The sequence below is a fragment of the Megachile rotundata genome, chromosome 15, assembly GCF_050947335.1.
Source record: "Megachile rotundata isolate GNS110a chromosome 15, iyMegRotu1, whole genome shotgun sequence".
Taxonomy (NCBI): domain Eukaryota; kingdom Metazoa; phylum Arthropoda; class Insecta; order Hymenoptera; family Megachilidae; genus Megachile; species Megachile rotundata.
In genome coordinates this window covers 11,969,877-11,989,072 of record NC_134997.1, presented here as the reverse complement: position 1 = coordinate 11,989,072, position 19,196 = coordinate 11,969,877, and the positions used below count along the sequence as shown (strand labels likewise).

Here is a 19,196-nt window from a genome sequence, read left to right as displayed (position 1 = left end):
CTATGCACTCGAATTCAGCGCGTTGCAATTTCTATGCACTCGTATTCGACGCGTTGCAACTTCTATGCACTCGAATTCGACGCGATGGAACTCCTATGCACCCAAATTCAATGCATTGCAATTTCTATGCACTGGAAATCGACGCGTTGCAATTCCTGTGCACTCGAATTCGACGCGATGGAACTCCTATGCACTCGAATTCGACGCGTTGCAATTTCTATGCACTCGAATTCGACGCGTTGCAATTCCCATGCACCCAAATTCAACGCATTGCAATTTCTATGCACTGGAAATCGACGCGTTGCAATTCCTGTGCACTCGAATTCGACGCGATGGAACTCCTATGCACTCGAATTCGACGCGTTGCAATTTCTATGCACTCGAACTCGACGCGATGGAACTCCTATGCACCCGAATTCCGCGCGTTGCCCTCCTATGCACTCGCTTTCAATGCGTTGCAATTTCTATGCAATCGAATTCGGATCACAACAATTTCAATGTAAATAAATTTGACGCATTGAAATTTTTATGCAACCGAATTTGACGCGTTGCAATTTCTATGCAACCAAATTCAACTCACTGCAATTTCTATGCAACCAAATTCAACTCACTGCAATTTCTATGCAACCAAATTCAACTCACTGCAATTTCTATGCAACCAAATTCAACTCACTGCAATTTCTATGCAACCAAATGTGGATCATTGCAATTTCTATATATTTAAATTCTATATTAAAATTCTATATTAAATTCTATATTAATTTCTATATATAGAAATTAATTTCTATATATTTATGGATTAAAATTTGATATCTATGCACCAAAATTCGACTATATACCAAAATTCGACTATGCACAAAATTCCTTACAGTTACTATAAACCAAATTTGACGCATTGCAATTGCTATGCAACAAGGTTCAACTTCACTCCAAATACACCATTAGAACACTTTTCAGACCGAATTTAACTTTGAAGTAGCACCGCAAATTTTACGAAGAGTATACAGTGTAGAAACTTAAGACAACTCTTTTGCAATTCATTTCGAAGTAATTTAACGCGGGTACCGTATTAGTGGTATAAGAAAGAAGGTTAATGAGCACCGAATAGATTATAACTTGAAGATCCAAGTTAAACCGTAATGTTCGCGATTATTGTGGAAGAATTGTACTACTTTTTACAGTACTTCTTTGTATTAAAATTGAACCAAAAATGGTTGTCGAAATTTCGAACGTGACAGGATTATTAGAGCAATGATTTCTAACGGAACTTTTATCGTGATTACTTTAGAATAGAATTGACTGACACGAACCTGCAAATCGATGTAGAAAGAGACGACATGGGAATTTTTAGGATGTCAGAGAATGATTACGAAAATAGTCTGTGTTTCGTGTTGCAATTAAAGTTTAATTACGTGCCTGCGATGACAACGCGAAATGTTAAAGATTTGCGTAACAACGAAAAAAGCGATGGTTCAGCACGTAACTGTGGTACATTTTGAGACCAAAAGTCAACAAATGATGAAACTGACATTCTGAAAGTGTGATCCTATCGATCATGCCAATTAACTTCGGAATAAGTACTGATATGATGAGTATCTCAAAAGGTAAATATAGCCAAACATTAATCCCAATATCGCTGAATAAAATTTCCATTCAATGTCGATTAAAATCTAGAATTTCTCCTCGATTGTATCTCCCCAATTAGTTCCTATAATCGCAAGTTTATAGACATTTGTACTCCTCTTTGATTAAATTTGAAACCTAAAGACCGATGTATTTTACGTACTTAAAAGAGCTGAAGAATTTAAACTCGAATTTTTCTACAAAATTATGTAAAACTTTCTCCGGTTGCAGCTTTCTCGATTTATATAAATTTACCCGATGCAAATTTTGAAATTTAAATTTTAACTTAAAACTTTCTCCCGAACTAAAAAAATGAATCTATTATCGAATTAAAAAAAATGAATATATCATTGAAGTAAAGGAAATATCGATAAAAAAATGCAGGACATTTCGTTTCCTTGTACCTTCCAAAAATCCTTGCTATTTCTTGAAGTTAAACACAACACGGAACACCAGCACGACACACCGTCCGCACTAAAATCCCGTTTGTTCGCCAGCGAAACAACTGGGAATCCGTTTTCAGGGAAACGAAGGGTACACGTCGGTCTTCCGCACGATTTCGCGTCGCCACTCGGAGACGCATTACGCCCACTCGCTCGTTAAATAATTAGATTTACCCGCGGTCGACAGTTTTCTAAATTGATGTCACCGTTCCGACAGCCGAAGCCTTATGACGCACGAGCCATGACCATATTGCGCGCCATTATCATAACTTTATGGCTGCCAGGGCCAATAAAAGTCCAACTTGCCTAATTTTTCAATTCTGCAAGACTTCTTCGAGTTTCGGAAAGTTTAATTCGATGAGACTGCTGCTGGGAGCTGCGGTTTCTGTGCATTCGAATTTCGCGCGCTCGGTGTTGAAATTCAAATTTGGCGCGCTGGAAGCCGACGCTCTTGAAATTCAAATTTGATGTGCTGTTTCTTCGAGTTTCAGAGAGTTTAATTCAATGAGAATTGCTGCTGGGAGCTGCGGTTTCTGTGCGTTCGAATTTCACGCGCTGGGTGTTGTTGAAATTCAAATTTGGCGCGCTGGGAGTCCGCGCTCTCGAAATTCAAATTTCGCGTTGTTTCTTCGAGTTTCGATGGAGTTCTATTCAGTCAGAAACTATTTATTCTCGAATTTAGAGTGCTGGAACTGAAGCACTGCAATTTCTATGCATTCGAATTTGGCGCGCTGGGAGCGGGCGCTCTTGGAATTCAAATTTGGCGCGCTGGGACTCGGTCGCTTTCGACATTCAAATTAACGCGTTCTGACGATAAAATTTGACACGTTGTAGTCTTCTTATCGATTTAATTTGAAATTCTAGTTCTTGGGAACTCAAACTTAGTTTGTAAATTCGTTTCTTGCAAACTCAGTATTTTAATTCGACAATTTCTATAAATGCATTACAGTGCATTTGAATTTAATGTTTCACAGTTCCTTTGAACTTCAACACGTTGAAATTGTATAAAGTATAATTATACAAAGTATTCTATCCAAACTTGATGTTCCAAAGCTTATAAATATACAATTGCAGTCCACAATTTCGTTGTAGTATAATGAATATACTTCAATGAATAATTCGCTGTCAGAACCTAAAGACCTCGAGGAAATATCTTGGAATTATATTCCCATCGATAATCGATGTCTTCAAACGTTCGACTCGCTTTCAAACGTTTCCTTTCGATAATTCGTTAACACTCGAACCAGCGAGGCCGTTAAATTGCAGGCATTTGCTCGCTTTATTACCAAACCATAACGATCTTGTTTTTGCTTGCTATAATAAGCATGCAATTACACCGATCATTGTCTCGTTCTTGTATCACTCGTGTTTTGCGCTCGTTCCATTACTTTCAGCTAACGATCTCGTTGCACAATCTTCGTCCATCGATCGCTTTCTCAAAATCGAGAGCAGACTCGAAAAACGCGACGATTTCACTGAAAAAATTCTGCTCACTTCTCACTGAAAAAATCACCGATCCCTGAGAACGATTTAATTACACCAAACTTTCTGATCTAACGATTGCAAGCTGCGTGTCCATTGTTTAGGGTTCGACAGACGGAACTTTTCGTCAACGCGGGCAGAGTAAGGCTGGATTTTCGCAACGCGATCGACAAGAAACGGCTCGACGTGAAAGTCGCGGTGAACAACGTTCCCTTCTCTCCACCTCTCCTGTTTGACTTTCCACGGGCGTAACGCGAGAGCAAAACGCTTAATAGACACGGCTATATCCTTTGAACTTCGTATCGAGCTCTCGCTGCATCTTCGATTTCACCGTTCGACCAACGTATCCCCTCTGTCGCGGTTTCAACGCCTCGCTTTCCAGCCAGAACACCACTCAGCGGTTTCTGGAGGATTTTAGGCGAGATTTCGGTCACGATGCGATTATGCTTCCACGGTTCCTGCAGTCCCGGGAAATCGAACCCGTAGCCTTCTTATCGAAGTGATAGGCTATTTAGAATTTGGGACGATCTGGATCTGATTGCTTTTGGAAAGTTCTCAAACTTTATTTGGAGGACGTTCAAATGACAGTTGTTCTTTAAGTTGAGTGCCACAATTTTCTTAAGCTGCAAATATATTGTGCTGCAACTTCTTTGTGTTGCTAGTTCATGTGCAGTTCCATATCGTACGGACTGAAAGTACGGTAATTCCGACGTGTTCCAATTTCCACTCGAAATCGATACGCACTCAAATTCGATGTGGGACATCCATGTGAGGCTCGACACTCGCTTGAATCCCTCGAAATTCTGAGGACCCCAAAGCAAACTCCAGCACTCTGCACAGCAACCTTGCAGCTCCACATAAACTCAACACTGTGATTCAAAACACTGATTTCTACAAAAGTACCTATGGAAGTACCACTACTTTGAACAGGCGTGCGGACAGACTCTTTCCAACTAAGCTTGGAAGTTAACGAAGTACCCCGCAATTCCCTTGAAGGAACCCACTCGTTGATCCGATTTCGATTCTCACCTACGCTCTAACGCAACTCCCTGCTTTCTCGAGCCGCGACACTGACAGGTGTGATACCGCAAGTCGGTCGCTAGTCCGCGTAAAATCCGCTTCGATGTCCGCGGTCGAAATCGAAGCTGGTGTTTGTTTGCGAGGTGACAGAAAGGCCCGGCGCCATCGGCAGCGCACGGACGAAACACACGGTGTCGCGGTTGTTCGCGGTTTCAGGTTGACTGGCTGACTCGCTCGTTCGCTCGGATTACTCGCTGCGAAACCGACGAACGGCTAACCCCACCTCCTCTTCTCGATGGACACGACGTGACGTGGGACTTGTGGACTCGCGCCGCTCTACCGACTCTAGTCGAGTATTATACGGCCTTCTGCTTTCGATCATGCCGTTTTCGCGGATAGATGAGCCGCTAATGGAATCGTACTGGGGAATTCAAGATAGAAGGTTGATTTTATGGGGTCTAGAGGGGATTTGCTCCGATTCTTCTTGTGACCGAATTCGAGTAACGGAACTGTGGCGAAGATGAATTTGAAGAGGAATTTTGGTTACTGAAATGGAACTTTGCAGTCGAAATGGAGGAATGTGTAGTTAAGATGAGGGAAACATGAGTACTTTGTACTAGGAATAGGAAGAGCAAGTTTATTGTGTACTCAAAGTAGAGGAACCATGAATACTATGTATTTAAAAGGAGGGAACCTTGAGTACTTTATACTAGAAATAGGAGAGTCAAGTATACTGTGTGCACAAAATGGGAGAAGCATGATACCTTGTACTAGATGTGGAGGAACCTTGAGTACTCTGTATTGGTACTAGAGAAAGCACTAATACTGTGTACTCAAAGTAGAGGAACCATGAATACTATGTATTTAAAATGAGGGAACCTTGAGTACTTTATACTAGAAATAGGAAAAGCAAGTATACTGTGTACTCAAAATGGGAGAAGCATGAGTATCTTGCACTAGATGTGGAGGAACCTTGAGTACTCTGTACTGGTACTAGAGAAAGCACTAATACTGTGCACTCAAAGTAGAGGAACCATGAATATTATGTACTCAAAATGAGGGAACCTTGAGTACTTTATACTAGAAATAGAAGAAGCAAGTATACTGTGTGCACAAAATGGGAGAAGCATGAGTATCTTGCACTAGATGTGGAGGAACCTTGAGTACTCTGTACTGGTACTAGAGAAAGCACTAATACTGTGTACTCAAAGTAGAGGAACCATGAATAGTATGTACTCAAAAGGAGGCAACCTTAAGTACTTTATACTAGAAACAGGAAAAGCAAGTATACTGTGTACTCAAAATGGAGGAAGCATGAGTACCTTGTACTAGAAATGGAGGAACCTTGAGTACTCTGTACTTGAATTTATACTTGAATTAGCACGTTATACTTGAATTCAAACGATCAAATCTAACAAGTATCAATACGAATTCTAAGACTGCAATGTCTACACACTTGACTGAGTTCCAATTCCACAATCTTGACTCAGTACAATGCAATCCAACCTCAAACCTAAAATTGCAATTTCACAACCAAATTCAATGAACTACAATTTTCAGTCTGGATTTGCACTGAAACGTTACAGGTAAATTCAGTGCATCGAAGTCGAGTTACAATAGTCGAAAGAGCACTTAACTCGATGATACTTTAATTCGTACGCAGTGAGAAGGTTGAGAACCATTGTGTCAGAGTACATTTTGTGCTCTATGCTTGTCGAAAGAATTCTAAACGAATTGACTCCGAAAGGGGAAGCGTGAACGGTGGATCGGGAGATAGCGTTTGTCACGAAGCAAACGGAAGTGGAGGGTGATAGGAAGGCACGATCGAAGATAAGTATTGTACACACGAAATGTTGGCATTTAGATGTGTAGACAGCGACGACACCACTTGTTTCCCATTTGCTTTCGCCGGGTGCAACTTTCACTCATTGTTACTAGGTTCACGCCCGAATTCATTGTGTGGACATCTCGTTCGATCTCGATTCAACCGTTCCGTCGGACAATCGTGCGTTGAAAAGCGTTTCGCAACAGATCCTGGATAGCATCGATCATTTCTACACCCGTGCCTCGCAATTCTGTGAAATTGCGCTGGTACTGGGTACCGGTTAATAATATCGCGTTTATTCGAGTGCGCGATACTTTATTCGAGCGACTTTGATCGGCATGGAACTTTGAATGTTCGTGAATTTTTGGTGAAAAAATAAGTCTGTGATTAATTATGGAAGGAACTTTTTATGACACCACGCGTCGTAATTCCACGCGTTATTAATTCCATGCGCTGTAATTCCACGCGCCGTAATTCCAAACAAGGTAGTTCCACGCGTTGTTAATTCCATGCGCTGTAATTCCACGCGCCGTAATTCCACACAAGGTAGTTCCACGCGTTGTTAATTCCACGCGCCGTAACTTCACGCATTGTAGTTCCACGCGTCGTAATTCCACGCAAGGTAGTTCCACGCGTTGTTAATTCCACGCACCGCAACTCCACGCGTTGTTAACTCCACGCATTGTAGTTCTACGCGTTGTTAATTCCACGCATCGTAGTCCCACGCATTGTAGTTCTACTCGTTGTTAATTCCACGCATCGTAATTCCACGCATCATAGTTCCACGCGTTGTTAATTCTACGCATTGTAGTTCTACGCGTTATTAATTCCACGCGTAGTAGTACCACACGTCAATGATTCCACGCGTCGTAATTCCATGCGTTGTAATTCCCCGCGCTACAATACCACACGCCGTACTTGTACACGCCGTACTCCTACGCACTGGAAGTCTACGCATTGTAGTTCCACGCGTTATTAATTCCACGTGTCGTAGTTCCACGCGTCTTACTTCCAGGCACCATAATTCCCCGCGTTGTAATACCACGCTCCGTAATCTCTTCGTAGGAATAGAAGTCCAAGCAGCTGCAATCTCAAGGGTGTTTGAAGCGACTCCACAAAACGACATAAAAGCAAGAGTATATGTGAAGACTTGAACAGAAGATATGATCACCTCATAATCATTTTGATCACCTTATGATCATTTTGATCACCCTATTTTGATCACCTCATGATCATTTCGATCGCCTTATTTTGATCCCTCATTATCTGTTCGTTTCACAATTATTAATCGTATTATCACAGCTGGCAGAAAGTTCGCAATTTTATTAACGATACACTTTATATTTGTACGATACTGAAATTCATGTATGCGTTTAACAAAAAAATAATTATACAGCGTGATAAATAAATAGAAAGACAGTAATTTTGTGAATGAAATTCAAGAGGTATAATAATTTAGCAGTCGGTCACCGAAACTCGACTGAAAAGGTTTGTTGCGGCGAATGGAAAATCAAGCATGCCGTCGGCCGTGTCCGCGTGTCTTTACGTAACGAGTTCTGATTAGCTCGTACCAGGCGGAGACGGTCTGTCGTTGCAGAAGAAATGCCAAGGAACGGTTTGCAAACTGCGTTCGAGGACGCTCGCGGATGCCAGCCATAAGGAGAGTAAAAAGGAGCAAGAAAGAGTAGATCAAGGAGCCAGGAACACGCATTTGATCTCTCGTCAAGTTTCGCCTACTGATCGTAAAATTGAACGGAGGTACTTTGAAGTTCGGTAACTTTGCTTGCAGATCATCGAAGTTTCTTGCTGGAAAATTTCAACGATAAAAGTTTCGAACGTTCACAAAGCAAATTATGAAGCTGACTAAATTTAAAGTTAAAAGTGTTTAATTATTACAGAATTTTTTGAGGACTTTCGAAGGAATTCAGAAGAGTTCAAATTAGAAAGTGTAAGATTTTGGGTCAGGTATAAGTCTACAAATCAGAAAAGACTGTAGGAATTCTGAAAGAGAGGAAAGAATAAATGGGCAAGATTCATAAAGCGTAATTCACGTGGTAAACCTCGACGAGTCGACTTTCGCCTCGAATTAGAATGTCTCGAAGAACAGGAGAGCTTGGCCTTTGCTCGACGACCATTTGCATTCGTGGAGGTTAATGGATCGAGGCAGAAAACGGAACTCCATGCTATCCTTTCGATCTGGGCACGAACTGGGCTGAAACGTTCAATTTCGCTGTTGTTTCCATTTTATCTTTACAATGTTTAACCGTTGTATCATGTGAATATATTATGGAGAACGCTTTAAAAATTGGGATGGGATTGAATGGGTTGCAATATGTTCGATTTTGAGGAATGATAATACGTGTTGCATTCCGATGCATTCAAATTTGGCGCGTTGGAATTTGTATGCATTTGAATTAGGCGCGTTGCAATTTCTAGGGACTCGAATTCGACGCGTTGCAATTTCTATGCACTCGAATTCGACGGGTTGCAATTTCTATGCACTCGAATTCAACGCATTGCAATTTCTATGCACTCGAATTCGACTCATTGCAATTTCTATGCACTCGAATTCGACTCATTGCAATTTCTATGCACTCGAATTCAACGCATTGCATTCCCACGCACTCGAATTCAACGCGTTGCAATTTCCATGCACTCGAATTCGACACGATGGAACTCCTATGCACTCGAATTCGACGCGTTGCAATTTCTATACACTCGATTTCGGCGCTATGCAACTCCTATGCACCCAAATCCAACGCGTTGCAGCTCCAATGCACCCGAATCCAACGCATTGCACTTCTATGCAACCAAATGCTACTCATCACAATAATCATGTATCCTATTTCAACGCTTCATTGCAATTTCGTATATGGTGACGTATTATAAATCGCACTCACTCAAATTTAACCTACTGCAATTGGAATGCATCTAAGTTTAATATACTATTATACAAAATTCCTATGCACTCGTATTTAGTGTTGCAATTTTTATGCCCGCAAATTTCACGCATTGCAATTTCTCTGCATTCGAATTCAACTTGTTGCGACTGTTATGCATTTGGGTTTGAAACGCTGCAATTTGTATGCATTTATACTGCAATTTAGTTCTCTATCATGTATAATTATATTTTCATATTGTATAATGGTACGTTTCGTGTTACGCATGTAGATTGTAATTTGATGGAGTTATGTATATTTTATTTCGCAAGTAAACGCGACGGTTAGATAATTTCCTAAAGCTTGTGAAGTCTCAGTGGAGCCCCTGTAGCAGGAAATTAACGAGTGATTAGGCTTCTGTGCCTTTAATAATAAGGTGTATTCTATTTCTTAAGAAGAGACGGACTGTTCGATAATTTTGCAATTATTGTAAAGTCCTTATAGAGCCCCTGTAGCAGGGAATTAGCGAGCGGTTAATCTTCTATGCCTCCAACAATAAATTTCTCGTATTTGATACATATGTTTTAGACAATGTTTCCAAGCAGTCTAGCAAGGAATTAATTTATAATGATTTAATTTTATAATTCTATGTATACTATACGAATGAAGTACATAGTCTAAAACCATGCATAAAACATCTGAATAAATGCAGGATTAGACGGGTTGTTTTGTAGCGGAGAAATCATCTGTTTTTCTGATCGAAAAGAGTTTGTTTCTCCGTTCAAAGAAAACGCATCGTTATCACACGCAAACCTACTGTTTCAACGTCACGTGCGACGAGTGAAAGTTAGACGAACATGGAAAACTCTAATGACAATAATGGACGCAATTTCCGGGCCTCCTACGATCCAGTGTTTTCCCAACGAAAGTCTCTCCCTATTAGAAACGCCCCCAATTTATAATAACGGTGTTCTCAAACATACAACTCTATTTATAGCCTTTCACTGACTGCAAATAACCAACAATCTGTATTTTCAACTTATTTTAACATGTATTTTTTTTTATTACACTGTATTGTTTTAATTTATCATTTTATCTTTGTGTTGCACTTTTTTACTCTTCGATCTTCATTTCAGAATTTTCTTTACCCACAAAGAATAAAAAAATGACCCTAAACAATGTGAAAGATGTAACAATAGTTTATTATTTTATCTTTCTAATAAATTTACTCTTCTTGACTCGAATTTTCTGTACCCAACAGCAAAAAAATTGTAATATTCGCTTGTAAAAAATATTGGAAGATGCAACAATAGTTCGATATCGAAATTTCAAGCAGAAACACTAAACTGTGCAAGTATTCGTTAAACTTGGCCCGCAGTCAACTTTCGACAATTTTAGCCGCGGTTCCAGCCACGGTTTCTTCCCATATTCTCTTTTCATATTAAAATAGAGCGGTCCCCTCTTCCACGTCAACAATGACCATCCATGAGGATCCAATTTGCATCAGCGAATGCGAACGAGATACTAATCGCGATCTCGCTGAGACTTTCGTGTCTGGGAATTCGCTCGCACGCGCCGATAAGAAAAGAAAAATTGCAATGAAGTAACGTTTCGTGTTATGCATAATACATCTGTTTACTGGACCCTTTGTAGGTCGCTCTTTCTGCCGACAGCGATGAAAAACGCGACGAAATTTCTCGTTGCGCTAAGTTTTTATTACATGGAGAAACGCGATCATTCTAATCGATTGATTTCGATAAACAGAAATTTCTCTGTTGTGATCCTTCTCTTCTAAATTTTCTATCAAAATTAGTGGAGGATCGCTATCTACTTTAACCCCGTTTTTAATTTTACTTCCAGGTAAAAAAGACAGATTTATTTTATGGAGTTTATACCACTATTTTATTTACATATTAAATATTAACCCCGTTAAATTTTAACGGGGTTATTCGCAAAAAATTCTTGTGATCTAGATTTATTGTCGACTGGCGAATTACGACATATGGAATGCAGCGTATAGAAGTACGATGCGTGGAATTATGACGCGTAGAATTACGACGCATGGACTTACGACGCGTGGAACTACGACGCGTGGAATTACAGCGCGTAGAAGTACGGTGCGTAGAAGTACAGTGCGTGGAATTGCAGCGCATGGAATTACGACGCGTGGAATTAATAACGTGCGAAATTAAGGCGCGTGGTATTGCGGCGCATGGAAATACTAACGCGTGGAACTACGACGCGTGGAATTAATAACGTGTGGAATTAAGGCGCGTGGTATTGCGGCGCGTGGAATTACGGCGCGTGGAATTACAACGCGTAGAATTAATAATGTGTGGAATTACTACGCGTGTAACTACGGCGCGTGGGGTATTGCGGCGCATGGAATTACGCTGCGTGGAATTACAGCGCGTGGAACTACGATGCGTGGAATTACGGCGCGTGGAATTAAGAACACATAGAATTGCAACGCATGGAATTACGGTGAGTGGAACTACGACGCATGGAATTACAACGCGTGGAATTACGAAGCGTGGATTTACGACTTATCTTCTTAACTTGACTTCCAGTAAAAAAAGACTGATTCACTTTATACGATTTATACCCCTATTTATTTTATTTAAATATTTAACCAGGTCACTCGCAAAAAATTCCCATAATCCAGATTTACAGCCCCCAGTAAAATGTTACTCCTCTCCGTAATTTTTTAACCATACTCTACAATCTCATAATAATATTTTGATCTCCGCGTATAATTTATAATTTGACATCAAGATTTAACTGCTTATAATTTACTGCTAAATCACGATGATCGTACGTTTTTGATCGACTATTTCATAAGACAAGTAGAATCATAAGTACTCAAGTATCTCGAGGATTTAGTGAAACGTAACAGCGTAAAAGCACTTTCACTTCCTGTTCCACATAAAGATTAAAATTGCACGTTTTATACCTTTTTATACTTTGCGACGTGATGTGAACGGTGATCAGTTTCAAGCGTGAAAAACTGGGATGTAATTGATCATAAAATCATGGGGCAATCATAAGAGCACATCTCGATACTTTTCTTTATAGATGATTAAATATAACTACGTTAAGAGATGTTTAAGAATTACTAATACAAATAATAGATAAATAGAAAAAGAGTTTAGAAAAAAAACTTGAGTAGATGGGAGAAAAGAAACGGATCACAGGCAGATAAATACGAAGTTGATAAAGCGACCTTGTCTATAATAAAACGACTATAAGAGTGACCTAGTTGAACCATTCACCGATACGATTACTTATGTTCCAGCATCATGGTCAGGTGCGGAAAATTATTTCTATCGGAGCTGAAATTCGGGAGGAATATTGAGGAGAATTTTTTAGTAAGTTGGTATTCTTTGAATTTCAATTTGGCGCGTTGAGGTTTGGGGAAATTCAAATTTGGCGCGTTGAGATTTCGGGAAATTCAAATTTGGCGCGTTGAGATTTCGGGAAATTCAAATTTGGTGCGTTGAGATTTGGGGAAATTCAAATTTGGTGCGTTGAGATTTGGGAAAATTCAAATTTGGCGCGTAGCAATTCGGGAGCGTTCGAATTTCACGCACTGCAATTCTATATATTTCAATTTGACGCGTGGAGGTTGAGGAAGATTCAAATTTGGCGCGTCGCAATTCGGGGACATTCAAATTCAACGCGTTATAATTCCATATATTTCACTTTAACGCGTTGAAGTTGGGGAGATTCAAATTTGGCGCGTAACAATTCGGGAGCGTTCAAACTTCACACACTGTAATTCTATATATTTCAATTTGACGCGTGGAAGTTGGGGAAGATTCAAATTTGGCGCGCCGCAATTCAGGAGCGTTCGAATTCAACGCACTGTATTTCTACAAATTTGAATTTGGCGCGCCTCAATTCGGGACTCCCGAACGTAACTCATCCTAATTCTCCACATTTAAATTTGCCGCGCCGCAATTCGAGGACGCTCAAACATGAAACCTTGCAATCCACACTCATTAAACTTTGATTTAATACAATTTTTACGCACCCAAATTTTTACGGACTGCAGTTTGAATACATTTAAATATTGCGCTTCACAATTCCCATATAGTCATTCAGCGCATTGCAGTCCATGCACATTCATGAATTTTTTTTGCATTCTTTAAATGAATTCTTGTAATGTTGAAACGTGTACTTGAATTTGTTAGTGTCTCAAGTATTAAAAACTTTCTACAAATAGAAAGTATGCAGTTTGTAATTGAATTTAAAAAATAAACATTCCTCGGCATAATTCTATATCGGGAATTGAGTATCGAGTACATATCGAGATATATCTCAACCGAATACTTGAAGGTTGTGATAAATCAGTTGTTTAGCGAGACGATTAACAAGCTCGAGTATTAATGTTACACTCGATGAAATCAGATCTTTACTCACTTTACACGTTGTTCAAATATTACTGCGAGTCGGCTTACCTGTAACATAGAAATACAAAACTTATTTTTTATTGTAACTTATCATTTGTTATCATGCAGTCTAATATAATTAAATATAATCCTAGTTGTATTTTTAATCGATCGTATTTTTCCTAATATGCACGAGTATCAAACTATTCCGTTTATCAGCAATTAATCTCGAAAGACAGGAAGAGAAAAAAGAGTAACGTAGAAAGAGGCGATCGTTCAAGGATGAAGATAACATTGTTTAGAAAGCTGGGTACGAAAGAAAAGCGCGAGACGGTTTTACCTGTAGCTGCATTTCCTCTGGAACACGTCCAGGAAGCACATGACACCGAGAAGCCAGCCTGCACACGGAAATCCGTCTTGGGAACGGAAACTCGACATGTGGAGCGGCGGGACGCGCCACGTCGCGACGCAAAGATCGTTACACACTCTCTCGAGAACGACGCGTGTTCGGAAACAATATAAAAAAAATTGGAGGAAAAGAAAGAAACCGCGCTCCATTATCTTATCTGCTCTATCGCGACGATATATATTGTCCTCGCCGGGCGAATTCTATTGGGAAAATCGTCTTTTACTTCCGCGCTACGAAACTAATACTTCGTCCCTTTTCTTTTTTTTTTTTAAATCAATTTTCGGTGAAAAAATAGGTCTTTCATGGGTCAGAATTTTATTTAACAATTGGGAAAATTTAAATTCATTTGCATTAGCTCGGGAAAATTATAGCTGAAACTATTCGGGGACGTTCGAATCGAGTCGTGTCGGTTCGGTGAGACTCGGTCCTAATCGGTAAGACTCGATTCGAATCGGTCCCGATCGGCGAGCCTCGATCCGAATCGTCCCCGATCGGAAGCGTTCGATCACAGTCGGTAAATACAGTCGCATTAACCGCGAAATTCAAACTACTATTAAATAAAAAAGAATCGTGTCGATTTAAGAGATGACTTAAATCTTCTCTCAGGTAAATAAACAGGATTGTGTGTAGAATGATAATAAAGAATAACAATGCAGATTGCATATAGATTTATTCTTGACAGTGAAATTCCACTCTGTATTTACCAAGTATGATACGTAATTCCGTAGCTATTTCTGCTGGACGTATTTCAAAGAATTTTAATGTACAATTAGATAACTAATCGATTCGGAACGCCTCCTACGGTTCGTCATTGACCCACGATTGTTCTGAATCATTTGTAATGTTATTACTGATAACGAAGTAATTACGCCCACCTATATCAATCACTTTACTGTACATTATTCAATTTTCAAGAGGAGTGATAAGTGCAGGAAACTTTCACACCGATTTATTGTATCTTATCAATTAATTGAGCTGTATTAAATAAAATTCCAAATCCCATTTAAAATTTGTCGAACTTATGAAGAAAATTCTGATGTAAAAACCATTTTCAACTTCGACACTAAAAAGTGCCTGAATTAAAAAGAAATCATAAAGAAAAAGTGTAAAGGATCTAAAGTAAAATTACTAAAAAATCATAAAGAAAAAGTGTAAATAATTTAAAGTAAAATTACTAAAAGTACCAAAGGAAAATTACCATCCGAATATTTCGTGAAGTGCATTATCGACGAGAATAGCCACCGTGAAAATTCAAAGCGAGGTAAAAGTAGAATAAATATCTCAAGTTTCCCGTCGAAACCGTCAGTAAAGAATTAATACAAATAACCTTCGGTTACATTATCGAAATTGGAAAGTAAGGGATGGCAAACAGCAATGGCCGTGAATAATTGGCGAGTACCAACAGAGGCAGCAACAACTGCAGGGCGAGATAACTTTATGCGTTTGACAGGAAACACGTTGTGTAGCAGTCTCATGAAAATTATATGTTGCACCCCACTGGTGCGAGGGTGGTAGCCACGCGTTATAAAGCCTTCGTCGATCAATATGTGCCACCATGGTGTTCGTACGTCTGTCGATTTGTTTCCCATGAACTCTGTTCGCTTTATGATGCTCTTGGGTGCCTTTTTCTCCCAATCTCATATCTTACGTTTTATATACTACGTTTTGTTACAGAAATTATACAAGTAGCGTTAGACAAATTATTAACAGTATGTTAATTAAGGAAAACTTGTATTATTTTTTGACTTTTCAACGCAGGAATTCGGGGAGTTAGGGAGTTGGAAATTTGGGAATTTGGGGAGCCCCGAATTCGGGGAGTTAGGGAGTTGGAAATTTGAGAAATTAAGAGCACCGAATTTGGGGAGTTAGGGAGTTGGAAATTTGGGAATTTGGGGAGCCCCGAATTCGGGGATTTAGGGAGTTGGAAATTTGGGAATTTGGGGAGCTCCGAATACGGGGATTTAGGGAGTTGGAAATTTGAGAAATTAAGAGCACCGAATTTGGGGAGTTAGGGAGTTGGAAATTTGGGAATTTGGGGAGCCCCGAATTTGGGGATATAGAGAGTGGGAAATTTGGGAATTTGGGGAGCCCCGAATTCGGGGATTTAGGGAATTGGAAATTTGGGAAATTGGGGAGCTCCGAATTCGGGGATTTATGGAATTGGAAATTTGGGAAATTGGGGAGCTCCGAATTCGGGGATTTATGGAATTGGAAATTTCAGAATTTGGGAAGCCCCGAATTCGGGGATTTATGGAATTGGAAATTTGAGAATTTGGAGAGCCCCGAATTCGGGGATTTATGGAATTGGAAATTTCAGAATTTGGGAAGCCCCGAATACGGGGATTTATGGAATTGGAAATTTGGGAATTTGGGGAGCCCCGAATGCGGGAATTTATGGAGTTAGAAATTTGGGAAATTGGAGAGCCCCGAATTCGGGGATTCAGTGAGTTGGAAATTTGGAAATTCGGGAATTTCGAAAGTTAGAAATTTGAGAATCTGAGAGCCCCAAATTCAGGGAATTAGGAACTTGAAAATTTGCGAATTTGAGTAATTTAACATCCTACAAAATTAAAAACCCACGAAAACCTTGAGAACCTCATAACTTCATTTGCAAATTTAAAACTTTAACCCGTGAGTTTGAGTAGAAATTTCAATTTCAACGTAACACGGAAAGTATCGGAAAAATGACACGACAGTGATTGTGTTTTCGAACGCGTTTTTAATTGAAAACCTCAACAACGTTGTCGACATCGATACATTCTATAAACAAAAGTAACATCCTATATTTTACGAACATTCTATAAAACGTGCAATGAAACAAACATGCAGGAGAAAAAAAGACATTCAAAGTCGATACATAAACTGTTACTATGCAACGACTGTAACGAGAATAGAAATTGAATTGAATTAATTAAAGTTTTTAAGCCAGTAGAGCATTAAGAAGCAGATTAAAAACTGGCGAGCAGAGAGGAGGAAGAGAGTGTAATTAAAGATACGATGGTTCTTTCCAAGCCACTTATTTCACCAGCATTCGGCAAACGTGACGAAGGAACACATGGTGGTATATAAAATGCACGTATCGAGAAGGGTGCACGGGAAGTAATGGCGAATGATTCGAGGGGACAGAATCGCAGACGGATGGGGTCGAAAAAGGAGCAGCCAAAAATCAATAGTACCATTCCTGAAACCTCTCGGCACGTTTTCTACCATCTCGATCGTGAAACGCTACGATATTCTCTTTATATACGTATTCTCGTTCAGACAACGTTGAAATATCTGTTTCTTTCGTATTTTAGAGACGGTTTTATTTATTTAAAAGTGTCATTGAAAGTGCGGAGTCGGGGAAAATCGTAACTATTCAAGCCAAGGAAACTTAAATGAAATCTCGCTTTGTTTATTAGATATTTGTCATATAAATAGAGAGAAGTTTTTGTCCCTATATCTAGTAGAATTGAAACTGTCTAGACTGTATTTTAGTTTCGACATTTCTCACGCTTTAAATTGTTACATTAATTTTTCGCGGACTTAACAGTCTCTTCCGCTTAGCACGTTGATTACCATGGGTATCGTCAGTGACCACGCATCAAATATAACGTAATCGAACAATTAAACGAGGTAGAATACTGTTGAATTTGAAAACTGAAACTGATCCAATTAACAAGCTTTTGAAACATTACCTCGTAACTGAGAAGAAATTTTTTTTAATATTCACAATTTTAGTTAAAAATTCAAACTATAACGTAGTTAAAATTCATTCTATTAGCGTAACATTTTAGGATCTACAATTATTTTCCGTTACTGCGGGTTCTTGTGTGTGATACAGCACGTGGAATTACAGAGCGTGGAATTATGGCGCGTGAAATTCCGATGCGTGGAATTATGACGCGTAAAAGACAGGTGAAAAAAGAAATTACAAGCTTGGAATTAGGGCGCGTGGGATTACGACGCGTGGAGTATTGTAACGCGTGGAATTACGGCGCGTGGAATTACAGCGCGTAGAATTGATAACGTGTGGAATTACTACGCGTGGAATTACGGCGCGTGAAATTAACAACGCGTGGAACTAACAACGCGTGGAATTAACAACGCGTGGAGTTACGCCACGTAGAATTAACAACGCGTGGAATTATAGCGCATGGAATTACAACGAGTAGAATTGATAACGTGTGGAATTACAGAGCGTGGAATTATGGCGCGTGAAATTCCGATGCGTGGAATTATGACGCGTAAAAGACAGGTGAAAAAAGAAATTACAAGCTTGGAATTAGAGCACGTGGGATTACGACGCGTGGGGTATTGTAACGCGTGGAATTACGGCGCGTGAAATTACGCCACGTGGAACTAACAACGCGTGGAGTTACGCCACGTAGAATTAACAACGCGTGGAATTATAGCGCGTGGAATTACAACGAGTAGAATTGATAACGTGTGTAATTACTACGCGTGGAATTAGAGCGCGTGAAATTACGCCACGTGGAATTAGCAACGCGTGAAATTAATAAAATCCCAAATTCTGAAATTTCCAACTCTCTAAATCCCCCAATTTCCAAATCTCCCCACCTAAATTCCCTACTCTAAAACTCTTGAAATCCACAAAATTCATAAACGTAGAAATTTCCAACAAAGTTTGCGAACTTTTCCGAGACGTATTTTACGTGATTTAGAACGGTTCGATATCGTCGCGGCTTGAGGCGTCTGTAACCGTCGACAAGCGTCTCCAGAGCGTCGTAGACGTCGGCTCGATGCTTGAAACTGTGCCAATCCTCGAAACCGAGTTCCGTCACTGCATAATAAAACAATTGGATCCGGTGGAAAAGGGCCAATGTCAATATCTTGGGGAAACGGAATGCGCGTGGGCTCATTCAGCCACGTTCCACACGTTTTTCACCCTTCGAAATACGATACAATCGAACGTGTCTCTGTTTCCAGCTTGCGAAAGCTATGTATTGTTGGGTTGTCACGTAAGTTCTGCGTTCGAACTAAATTTTGTTAACGATACGGTTGTTTGTGTGTCATGTGTAGAGTCGTATTTTTAGAACTTTACACTGCGTTACATTTTTAATTGTTAGTTATGACATGCTTTGTAATTCCTCGCGTTATTAATTCCACGCTTCGTAATTCCTC

The 19,196-nt window shown here is 39.8% G+C and overlaps 1 protein-coding gene across 7 annotated transcripts in view; it reads right to left on the bottom strand.

Moving 5' to 3' along the window:
* siz (Brefeldin-resistant Arf-GEF family protein schizo) overlaps nt 1-19,196 on the bottom strand; it is a 67,479-nt gene that overhangs the window by 29,271 nt on the left and 19,012 nt on the right. Inside the window, exon 1 of one of the 7 annotated variants that reach the window (XM_076540668.1) lies at nt 14,004-14,059. The exons of 4 other annotated variants lie outside the window; for them this stretch is intronic. In XM_076540668.1, coding sequence (XP_076396783.1) covers nt 14,004-14,044 — 41 coding nt within the window. In that variant the 5' untranslated portion in view covers nt 14,045-14,059. Of the gene's footprint in view, nt 1-2,027; nt 4,810-14,003; nt 14,060-19,196 lie in introns of those variants that run through there. 2 more of the 7 variants (XM_003703481.3, XM_012286023.2) reach the window with 2 other exon arrangements.